The following is a 12,708-nucleotide window of genomic DNA, read 5'->3' on the forward strand; positions in this document are numbered from 1 at the left end:
TTTCTATGATTTACAGCAAGTTTTCTAGCTTCCGCATCCCCATTTTCAATTTCCTCTTCCCATCATTTGAAAGAACTTCTTGACCTCCAGGATAAAACAAGCACAAACCCTTCTTATCTAATAATTATTGAGCTTCTACACCCTTCTCATTAATCTCCTCCACAGTAGTGGACAAGGGTAGGTAAAATGCCATCCCCAACCAGCTCCCCTGCATATTTAACCATGCTATTAAACTTTAAAAATAAGAATACCCACTAAGCCATCAAGTGGAGTCGCTAACACATGGGAAATATCACCAGCAACTACCAGCAACATAGAACACAAAAAATTTGTTCCCGAAGCTAATCCAATTGTAATCTGCCATCACAAGCAAATTCACTATCAAATACACTCCAATTATCAGACCCCACCCCAATTTTCAATTTCCTTTCCCCTGCCTTAGTGCCTTTCATTACTGGACTCTGCATTGAACCATTCAACCCTTCCTCTACAATAACTACCATCCATATTGATTTTGGAAAAAATTTAATCCCTTGACGAGAATAGACCTTAATGGGCTTGACCACTTCAAAATCATTCCCAGTGACCAGAGACTCATCCTTACCATTAACTTCAGCAGCCACAGTCGGTTCTGCTTCACTCTTCCACTCTCCTCCCAATCAACCAGACTCATCCTCTCCATTAATTTTCGCATCAGCAGTCCGTACTTTCTGCTTTACTCCTCCATTCAAACCTTTGCCCCGTTGCACACGCATCTTCATTCACAGAAATCTGCCCTTCCCAATCCCTATGATTAGTAGCACAAACAGCAGCCTCCAACAGTTGATGCCTGGAAACTCTCACAGCCTCAACACTTCCATTTACCCTTACAGTTGAGCCATTTGAGAGATCCCTTATCACAGATCACTTTCGTTTGAGAACAAACAATTGTACTCTCCAATATCCATCTCTACCTGCACAACTTTCCTTCTAGAAAGACTCAAAGATCTACCTGCTTCCACATCCCTGTAGTGGAAATGCCCTTATTGCTCCCCCCCCCCCCCCCCCCCGCCCGGGGGGGATTTGCAATGAATCAGCCTCAATAGAGAGGCACTATGCCCATTCTGCCTTTGAAAAGAGCTCTTAAACTTTCAAATCCCTAATTTGGGATCAGAAGCAAGTGTTGAAGAATTTTAACTTTAAAAAAAGAATAGTGGAAATGCTAAAAAAGAATGCTCTCTATGATGCTCTTTACTCTAGTTATGGTTCTTGCCCTGTATTTCAGTTCCCTCTTTCCTCCTCAATGGGTTTAAATAGTCAGATATGGAGGAGAGTAAATCTTTACACATAATCGTCGGTCAGCCTTGTGATTGCCTTGCTCACAGGGTTGGAAAGAGGTATTATCAGGGAGGACAGAACCAGTAGTTCATAAGGAAGAGGTCCAGTGCGACAAATGTGGAGGGTCTGGGCTGCTGTGCAGTAGAGGGGCGGCAGATGGTTCTGTGAATTTTGAGGTAGCTACGCTTTGTGAGATAAAGATGCTAGGAGTAAATAAGCCCAAGATCAGTGTGGTCTGGACCTGGAATTATTTATAGTACTTTGCATTTGCTGAATATTCTAAACAAATACAGGTTATGGATCTTATAAGTCTGCAGGTCAGCCCAATAAGACTCTGGGCCAGCGCCCAATTCCTATGATAAGAAAGCATATATTTATTAAAGAGAAGATAAAGAAACAAAGAGGATACGCTATCCTACCAAGAAGAAGAAGAAGAATAAAAAGAAGAAGAAAGGAGTAAAAGAGTAAATTTTAAATAAAAACTGAAGAGAAAGCATCCCATTAAGTAACACCTCCAAATGCATAAGCCCCGCAATTCCAAAAGCAGAAACGGACCCATAAAAATCTGAGCATCCCTCTCCAACTAAATACATCAATGACCAAATCATAGACTCCACAACCTCTTAGTTTCCTATATTCCTCCCCCCCCCCCCCCCCCCCAAAAAAACTCCTCCAAAAAACACTCCTAAAGGAAGAAAGAACAAGTACTTCAACTGTTTATGATAGGCAAAAAGCACAAGAACATCCACCAAATCTAAGCAAACTTGTGCTGCATTTGAAAACATGGATTTTGGATTTGAATTTGGGGGGATTTGGACAAATTTCGATACAATTTTAAATAAAATCATATCCAAATCCAAAGCCTCTCCAAAATAGGGTTAATGTTTGCCAAAAAGGCCAAATAGCAAATTCCACATATACTAGGCAATACAGCTGTTAAATTATCACTTTACCTAAAAACTTAAGCTTAGATTCTAGGCCAAGCATGTGTATCAACCTTTAACACTCCCCCACACGTGCAGCCCACCCACAGTATGTGGAGAGATAAACACACACGGTAAATGACACCCATTATAGGGAATACAATAATTTTTTTAAACACCACACAATAAATGCAGGCAACGAGACTAGAACCCAAGATTTCCTAGTCATGGACTTAAATTTCCACGAAATTGTCTAAATTTTTGTCGAAATTTCCAATTTCTGTCTCCCTCAAAATCGAAATGGCAATCGATTTCCGTCTTGCATAATTTCCGTCGAAATCTCAACGAATCATCCGAAATTTATCAAAATCTCAAAATTTTAGCGAAACTTGTCAAAATTTTAACCATACAATGAAATTTCGTCGGAATTCAAATGAGAGATTTAAGAGTAAAGTGAAATTTCTCTTTTAGTTTATTTTATTTATTTTATCAAAACAAAAAATTATTACAAGTGCTTTTGAAATTATATGAAAAAATAAACTTAAAGTAACATTTTATTTAAGCATTCATGTCTAAATTATCATTATTTGTATGATAAATAATATTTAAATGATTTATGAATTTCATTTGTATTAATTGAATATGTTTAATGTACATTACCTTACAAATATGTTTGATACACATGAGATTTTACAACTACTCCACCTTATACAAAACGTAGATATATTTAATTTGTAATATATTAGTCTTAAACTTATATTATTATGTTTGTTAACCATTTCTAAAGTTTCGAAAAGAATTCCATGCTTTACTACTAAATTCCGTATTTTTTCAAATTGAAATAGAAATTGACATCGAAATTGAATTTTTTGTCAAAATTTTCGTACTTTTGGAGCTTCGAAATCGAAATTTAAGACCTTGCTCCTAGTAACCAGCTTGGATACCATGTTAGATTACCACCAACAATGTATATCAATCTTTAACAAGAGCAATGCCTAAAAGAGAAGATGAGAATTAACTACAAAAGTACACCGCACAAATATTAGAGCCATATTATATTATTCCTTCATTACAACAACAAATGATCAGTGTTAAGTTTACTAATCCTATTAGGGCCCTCTAACGAGTAATGAAACAAAGACCCTAACCTTTGATGGAACTTTAGTTTCAATATGAAGTTCATTAAGGAAATGGAGTACAAAAACGCGTTACACTACACTAGAACGGAAGGATTTCATACAGGAATAAACACCAAACATACATGGTTCAAAATCTACCATCCACTTACAAGAAGGTGGAATGGATCTATTTGAGTGACAAAGAGCCTCCACCTTCCTATCATTTAGACTCCTGAACATTAATGGTTATTTTGGTCATTTAGCATTATTAGTATGTGCTAGAGTTATGTTACTACGTGTGTCAGCAAGAGTATTATAGTCATTGGTTTGTGCTTCTTGACATATATTATAAATTGAGGGAGAGGTTTTTCATTGATGTTAGGTCTTCCATGTTACCCAATTTAACATTACTAGCATGTACTTATGTTTGTAAGTGCGAGTTAGTAAGGGTATTATGGTCACTGAGATCTACTACTTGACATATATTATAAATTGAGGGCGAGGCCTGTCATTGATGTTAGGCCTTCTATTTTACCCATTATTCAACAGTATCAGAGCAAGATCCAAACCTAAACCCTACCACCAAAGCAAACTTAGCCGTTGCTGGAAAACATCTTGGAGTTGCTGCCCTTCTCAAAATCATCAAAACCCTCCATATTTCACAAAACCAACCAAATAGACAAAAATATAACCCTCCAATCAATAGCGCTGTAAAATCCCATCACCGGAAATCAGCCCTTGCACCCCCATGCGCCAGTGCGTGAGAATTTCCAGCCGTTTTTTATGCACTTTTTCTCCATAATGTCTGGATTTCTTCCATAGACCACAACATCAAGCTGTTGGCCATGTTTTTTGTTCAAAGATTCAACCTTTTTCGACCATGCACTCCTGGCAATCTGTTAGTGGTTATTCGGTATTAGTAAAGATCATTGGTGAGTCTCTTGGAGCAGTGGCAGCGTTCATACATTGATTTTGTGAGGCTGTGGCAGTGTTATGTCCAGTTGTTGGTGATTCGTTCATGGTTGATTCGGTGATGTAACCTTATTTGTGGTTGTCAAGAATCATTAAGGTGATTGATTGGTGCCGTGTGCAGGCTAATTTTGGGGGGCTGCGGCGGGGCTATGTCTGGTTGTTGGTGACTCATTTATGGTCAATTGAGTGGCTAACCTTATTTGTGGTTGTTTCATTTGGTCCAAAAGTTCACCTTGTTTGTTGTTGGTTCCTTTTGGGACTGTTGGGATGGAGTCTGTGAATCTCAAGTGCATTTTGTTTGCTGTGTATTTCTGATTTGCTGCCATATCAAGGTTGTGTATGTGTTGGGATAGCAACCACAAATACCAAAAGAGTGTTCCCTTCATCAAGCACTTATTCAAGCAAACAGCATCCTACAACTGTCACACAGGAAGAGTATTCAAGGTTCTTACAGCATCAGCCATCCCATCAAGCATCTCATCACATTGTATCTTTTGCTCAAAAGGGAAATTCTACTATCTATATGTCATCTAGTATCTCTCCCACTAGTCCTTAGGTTATCAGTTCTACCGCCATCGACCATATGGCAGGTGTAACCAACTTCTTTTCTGCCCTCTAGTATCCTAAAAATCTACCTCAAGTTACCCTTGCTAATGGTCCAATATTGCACTTAAGAGGATAAGAACAGTAAATCCCACTCCTCCCACCTCTCTTTCTTCTATTTTGTATACGCCTAAATGCCCTTTAAATCTCACATCAGTTTGTAAGCTTACAATGTCACTAAATTGTTCTATAATGTTATTTCTTGATTTTGTGCTTATTCAAGGTCTGAAGACGAAGAACATAATTGGCACAGGACGTTAGGCTCATGACTTTGCTACTTTTGACTCACTTTCTCCCCCCATTAGTGGCATAGTCGCTACTACACCACTTCAAACCCATTATTGCCTTAGTCATCTGTCCTTGGACAATTTGAAACAACTAGGGTTTTGAGTTCTGTAAATCTTGAGTTTGAATCTTGCCAATAGGGAAAACATCATCGTGTTCCTTTACTTGCCAAGTCAACAAACAGGTAGTTAGTCCTTTAATGCTAGTCCATTTCAATGTTTGGGTTCCTAGTCATGTCATGTTGAAATTAGGTCTTTGGTACTTTGTTACATTCATCAATGACTATCTAGTATGACCTCATTATATTTGGTGAAAGATTGCTTTTAGTTGTTAAATATCTTTTGTGCCTTCTATTCTCAAATAAAGACTCAGTTCGACATGCCAATTAGGTTACTTCATAGTGATAATGCTATCACCTACACCACGTTGAATTGTGTAATGTATCCACATGCATGGGTGGTTTCCTTTAAAAATCTCTTCCTTGTGGCATAAAGTTATAAAAAGTAAATTTGGACTTGATGGGAATGGGTGGGGTACCAATTCAGGTCCTAGATGTTCTTCATAGCATCCATGAAAAGCCATCTCTCATATTTATTCCCTCTTTATTCCCCATACTAAATTTATATAGGGTAGAGGCTATAATATTCACTTTTGGAAAGACCTATGGTTGGGGAATGTTGTTTTGTCCTCACTCCTCTTTTCCTCGCCTATTCCAATTAAGCTAAGATAGGATAGAACTATTTCTTCTTTCATTGTGGGACAAGGTGGTCCTTTACCTTCTTGGGATTTTCACTTTAGGAGACCTTTGAATGATAGGGAGATGGAGGAGTTATCCTCCTTGTTAGTCTTGCTGAATAATTGTCGAGTCTCTTTGGAAGCTGATACTCATTCTTGGTCCTTGGATCCCTCGTGGTTTTATACCTGCAAATTTTTTTGTGAGTTTTTTACTAGCTCTGGTTCTCTTTTTTCCTCTATGAAAGTATTTGGAAGGCCAAAGTTCCCTATACAATCAAAGCTTTTCTCTGGCTGGTTGTGCTTCATAGCAGCAACACCAATAACTTGCTACAAATTAGAAGACCTTTAAAGGCTCGATGTCTGAACATATGTGTGCTTTGTTTTAATTGCTCTCAAACTGCTCCACTTTTTTTTCACATTGTGATTTTGCCCAAAGGATTTGGAACAAGTAGTTTAATTATTTTGTGGAATGTTGAGTTTTCCCAAAGAAAATGGAGTTTTTGGCAATTCAATTTGTTGGTTTTGGCAGGAAAAAGAGGGCAAGGAGATATGGATTTGTGCCTTATTTGCTGTCCATTGGATTTTGTGGATGGAATGAAACACGCACATTTTTGCTGGGAAGAAGTTGCCTCAATTACTGGTTTGGGATAATATTCAACATTTAGCTTCTCGTTAATGTGTGGGTAATGGGGACTTCAGAGGGATGCGGTTTACAGATGCTCAGCATGATTGGCTTTCCTTGCGGAAATGATAGTGCCTGCTGATTATTTTGGGTTGTTTCTCATGTTCCTTTTGTTTTGTCTTTCTTTATTTTCTTGGGGTTTCCAAAAATTTTGAAAGGAGATGCTTTACTCTCTCCTTGTACATTCATATTCTAACAATGAAATTCTTTTGTTATCAAAATATATATATATAGCACAAGTACTAGGGCCTACTAGTAAGAAACTTCCCATCTTTCCCTAGAGATCAATGATCAATTTCGATTACGAACATAATTCCCTTTCCCATCTTTTTTTTAATGTATATAATATAAGTGGGTGGCTGGGTCAACCCGATTAACTCGCCCAATCCGACTGAGTTGTCCAAGTCTAACCAGGTTGATGCTGGTTCTTGAAATTTTGGTTCTTTAGTACAACCTAACAGGTTTAATGGCCAATTCTGGTCTAATCAGGTTGGACCGGCCAGCCTTGTATGAGTTTCAAAACCATGCCCTATTGTATCAAATGAATGTCCCAAAAAAAAATTTTGGAGTGATGTTGTGCTTTCTACTTGCTCTCTCGCCATAAAATGCCATCCGCTGTCCTTGGTGGTAAAATGTCATGTTCAATTATCTTCCATAAGGCTCCTTTGTTCTTCCTTCCTCCTCGTATATTCGGTTGTGTTCTCTGTCCATTAGTTAACTCCAAGAACGAATTAGATGGATCCTCATGCTACCAAATATACTTTTCTAGGATATTCTTATACTCAAAAGGAAAATTGACGTTATAGCCCTACTTTACATCAATTATATGTCTCTATTGATGTCACCTTCTTCGAGTCTACACCATAGAACTCTAACTCCATAAGTTTTGTTGATCTTGATGAGTTGCTTCCTTTGCCTTGCTTTCTAGATCCTTACATATTATTGCAGCGGTTGAAGAGATGCATTCGTTATATGATAATAATACTTGGGATTTGGTACCTCTTCCTCCTAATAAGTTTATTCACTATTTTTGTTGTCCTTGGGTGTATAATGTGAAAGTCAATCCTGATGGTTCGGTAGCTCTTTTGACGACCCGCTTTGTTGCTAAAGGATATACTCAGGTGTACGGTTTGGATTATGCAAGCACATTCTCTCTAGACTCTAAAACTTGCCCCAACACATTTTTTGACCACCTTAGCCACTACTTATCATTGGCCTCTGCATCAATTAGATGTGAAGAATCCTTCCCTACATGGTGGTCTTCAAGAGGAGGTCTAATGGTCTATATGGAGCAACCACCTGGTTTTGTTGCTCAATAGGAGTCAAGCTCGGTGTGTCAACTCAAGAAATCATTATATGGTTTAAAATAGACTCTGAAAGCATGGTTTGGTCGATTCAATGTTGTAGTAGTACTTGAGTTTAGCCTTCTACGGTGTGCAATAGATCACCCTGTATTTTATTGTCATACTCTTATCTAGTAGGATTTTGCTTATTGTGTACGTGGATACATTGTGATTATTGGTGATGATGATCAAGGCATCCAAGATCTAAATCTTTTCCTATAGACTAAATTTCAAACCGGGGACTTGGGACCATTGAAGTACTTCTTGGCTATAGATGTATTAAGATCACAAATAGGAATGTCTTGTCACAAAAGAAGTATGTTATTGATCTTTTAGATGACATTGGGCTATTGGGATCCAAACCTCTTGATACACCCATGGATCCTAGCAATAAGTAAGTGTCAGATATAGGTGACTTGGCTAACCCAAGATGGTAATGTACACTTGTTTAAAAGTTGAATTATCTCACAATCACTTGGTTGGATATATCTATCACAACATGTGTTGTCAGTTTCTAGATCTGAGGACAAGTCATTGGGACGTAGTAATTCGCATCTTGAGATCTCTTAAAGGTGAACTTAGGACAAGTCTTTTATATAAGGATCAAGGTCACACTCATATTTAGGGATATATAGATGCATTTGGACCAAGGTCACCCTCCGATAGAAGATCCAAAAACCAAATCATGTATCTTTGTTGGTAGTAATTTGGCTTCTTGGAAGAGTAAGAAACAAATCGTAGTGACCAAGTCAAATGTTGAGTCAGAGCATAGGGTCATGGCTCACTCTACATGTGAACTTGCATTATTGAAGATCATGTTGGAAGAATTGGGTTTTCCAAATTCTCAACATATAGAGTTGATGTGTGATGATTGAGCGGCCATTCATATTGTCCCTAACCCCGTCTTCCATGAGCAAACAAAGCACATTAAAGTTGATTGTCACTTTGTTCGAGAAAAACTTGTGCAAAAGCTCATTACAACCTCTAATGTAAAGTCTTATTTGCAGCTTGCTAATTTGTTCACTAAAGCCTTGGGAAGTACTCATGTTAAATTCATGTGTAACATGCCACATATGTGCTAGAGTTATGTCAGTAAGTGTGAGTTGGAACGCTATTGTGGCTATTGGTATCTACTACTTTACATGTATTATAAATTGAGGGAGCGGTCTATCATTGATGTTAGATCTTCGACCAATTATTCAGCACTGAAGAAACAAAAAAACCAAGATAAGGTTTCCTAATATTAGGGCTCAGGCTTGGGTGAGAATTAGGCTGCGAGTAATAAGTGTAAGGATGGGAATCTTCCAACCCCCATGGAAAAGATTAGTGAGCAGGATGTCGCTGCCCAAAATTTTTTGAATGGAATAGGATTGTGGTTGGTTCATTGTACAGGAAATGAAGTTAGATTGGATGGAGCTAAAAGAAACATGAAAAAAGTCAAGTCAAAATTAACAATGCTTCAGAGCTTCATCAATAATGAAAGGCAGCGTTTAAAGAGAAATTTTTTTAATTAGGGTTTGTTAGTTTCTGTTTTCCTTTGTCTTGATTTTAATTTTGGTTTTTATTTTTATTTTTTCCCCTGCCATGAGGACCTCTTGTCCTCTCCTAGATTGTAATTTCTCTCATCTCTTTCTAAACATGCTTCTTTTTCTATTCCAAAAAAAATTATTAATACATTTTAATATAGATCTATAAATTTCAAGTTCAACAGTTTAGGGAAAAAATTATAAATTCCAGATTATTCAACTAATTATGCCATTCACAGAAACAAAAAATGCTCAAGCAAGACCATATCCAACCATATCCAGATCAGCCTTTTACAGAAACCCATTTGGTGGGGCTAACACCAGGTGGCAGCCGCCCTCTCTTCCCAACTAAACCACCCCCAGCCCACCCTCAACCCCGCAGCTCTCTTCCCCCCTCCTCCCTCTCCCTTGTACCTCCAAAAAATTTATTTTTCTAGCACAACAGCAAAGCAATTTTTGAACTCCTTTTTCATTTGCAGCTTCAGTTATATTGGCTGTATAGCATATGATTTGGTTGCAGAAAAGTACCCTCTTATCATAGACGGAAAAGTCTCTCAACAAAATTAGACAGCATTTTCTGATCCAATTGTGAAAATGGAATTCTCATAGCCAGCCAGCCACCAGCATGCAATATGTGGAAGCTCTCTGCTATTGAGCTATTAATCCATCAGATACATCATATTGTTGCACAAACCCCATAGAGCTTCATTTCCATCTCCCTCTCTTTTTCTCTCCTGCTAGAGCTCCCTTCTTAGTGACCCATCATTGGATTTCAGTCCCAGATAAAACCACAAGTCACAGATTGATTTTCAACAACTTTATTACTCCAAATGAGAATAACTGTTTGGTCCTTAGAGCAACAATGACTACTTGTGGAGTGAAAAGAAACAACATCACAAGGATTCATATGAGAAGAACCCATCTGAAAACTGCCGAACTACTAGGAAGCAAAGATTTTAATTCCCTAAACTCCATAATCAAATCCCCAAACTCTCCAGAGGCTCCAGAAAACTACAGAAAGTTCATATTCTAAATTTTTCATGAACAAAAATATAAGTTGTGGCAACATGCCAATAACAGTTCAATGCCAAGGAGATGAAATCTTTCCAATCTTTATAGTTATGATTAAATGTCTCTGAGAATGCTTGTGCACAAGTAAAGATAAAATTCCCCGATAAACAACTTCAGTAAGACAAATATAGAAGTCAATACATGCAAGTTACCTCAATTAACCGTCCATTTGCAATGAGTCTTTCACACATGTCATAGTAAAGATAACTGGAAAGGAAAGCTGAATGACTGGATACAGGAACCTATGAGAAAGTAAAACACCAAATTTGCATCATAATGGTATAAAATAACAGAAAGAGCAAAAATTATTCACTAGGGAAACTTCATAGAAACATACACTTGAAATAAGATCTAAAGCAGCCCCTTTAACTTCATCCACACCAATATCTGACCACAAAGAACTCCTCTGATGATAGTCTTGTCTAACAATAGTAGAAAATGAAAAGCTCTGTTGGAACCCAACAAGTAGTGGTCGAGATCCCTTCATACAATTGACCCAGAAATCCATAGACTTTGAAAGTTCACCACAATGTTCTGATAAGTTCATTATAAATCCCTCATTTATAGGTGAAGCACAGAGAGCATGACCAAGCCTTCTATACTCCCACAGCAAAGCCAAACACTTCTCCAGTGGGACATTCTTCCTTTTAAACAAACTGATCACCAACTTGTAAATGTCATGGTGAAATTTAGTGTGACCCTGAAATTACATGAGCAAATTAAGTAATGAGATAATACAAAAAGACTGTCAAAAAACACGTAATCAGCTATGCTTGTGAAGAATCTAAGACATGGAATGGGATCATAAGCATACCTTTATCGATAATAAATCAACAATATGATAGAGCAGTACCATTGTATTTTCTACAGCCATATCACAGTGATCATTTTCAGAATAATCGCCAAGAATGTAGATGCTTAGCCATAGATCTAGGGCAGCCTGAATATCTTGAAAAACTTGCTGTGGAAAGAAATAAAAGTAATAATGATAATTTAAGATAACAAATTAGTACAAAATAAAGCCTCAAAACATCAATTATTCAATTCTGGAGACTGGCCCACCGTCGAGTTTGGTTCAGCCTCCTGTCCACATAGTGCACGTAAGCAATAAGCAACAGCCAAACAAAGGCGAAGTGGAGTATCATGGGCTTGTGTTTCACCACATATGTCATTCTGTTCATTAGTTATGTCACACCAAGCACAATATCAGTGCAGAATAAAAGGCCTACTTGTGGAAATACTGAATATGAATGACAAATATGATTAGAATAATCCAACAAAATTAAAACTAATGACTCACAATTGTTGAGATTGCTTCAGACAAACACTCTATACAATCCTTCAAGGCCTCAAAGCCATGAGCTCTTAGCAGCCTTCCTTTTACAACAAAAATCCTTGATTTCAGTAAACATGTATCTCTTGTAATATAAACATTGTTTAGAAGGATGTTTATAATTTTCATTTGCATTTCTTGACAGATGTTCGGATATGACCCACTCATTTTTTCATATGCTACAAGCTCCTGGACAAAATTGAAGCAACAATGAGATGAAATATCAAGAGCAAAAGAGAAAAGGAGGCGCATCACCACTACACAGAGATATACGCAACTACAAGATGACATTTTGAAAGATCACACCACACAAACTGACCTGCTCCAGAATTATGCCAATTGTGCTTTTTGAAACATTAGCCAATGAGGACAGCAAACAATATAGGGTTGGGGTACTACCCTCCACTTCCACATCCGCATCCATATGAAGTTTGCATTTTATCTGAAGCCAAGAAACAATTAGGCAGCAGGAACATTTAAAATAGAATTAATTTTATAAATCTTAGATATCACCTTAACCCACTGTTTCACAAGAGGTACAGGACTTGGCAGCCTTTCGCACAACTTTTCAGCAGCCAACCAGCTCTCAAAGCTCTGAACAAAGATTTTATTCAATTTATGACTGCCACACTGATACAGGACATCTAAAAGAAAAGCACTTTTCACAGATGCTTCCTTGACAAAATCTACGAGTGCAGCTTCTGATAAATCACTTGACTTGTCAACTAGCATCTGGCCAAGAAGTGAAACACAAGCCCAGGATGCTCTACAACATAATTTTAAAGCCTTCGAAGCCTGCA

The 12,708-nt window shown here is 37.7% G+C and overlaps 1 protein-coding gene across 3 annotated transcripts in view; it reads right to left on the reverse strand.

Moving 5' to 3' along the window:
• Positions 1-12,708, reverse strand: part of LOC131164793 (separase) — an 85,405-nt gene that overhangs the window by 53,952 nt on the left and 18,745 nt on the right. For all 3 annotated transcript variants that reach the window (XM_058122245.1, XM_058122244.1, XM_058122246.1), the window contains exons 8-14: positions 12,422-12,703; positions 12,228-12,350; positions 11,876-12,097; positions 11,638-11,748; positions 11,390-11,536; positions 10,913-11,275; positions 10,728-10,817 (exon numbers count right to left, since the gene is read on the reverse strand). In XM_058122245.1, coding sequence (XP_057978228.1) covers positions 10,728-10,817; positions 10,913-11,275; positions 11,390-11,536; positions 11,638-11,748; positions 11,876-12,097; positions 12,228-12,350; positions 12,422-12,703 — 1,338 coding nt within the window. The remainder of the gene's footprint in view (positions 1-10,727; positions 10,818-10,912; positions 11,276-11,389; positions 11,537-11,637; positions 11,749-11,875; positions 12,098-12,227; positions 12,351-12,421; positions 12,704-12,708) is intronic.

The sequence above is a fragment of the Malania oleifera genome, chromosome 9 (genome assembly GCF_029873635.1).
Source record: "Malania oleifera isolate guangnan ecotype guangnan chromosome 9, ASM2987363v1, whole genome shotgun sequence".
NCBI classification, from domain to species: Eukaryota; Viridiplantae; Streptophyta; class Magnoliopsida; order Santalales; family Ximeniaceae; genus Malania; species Malania oleifera.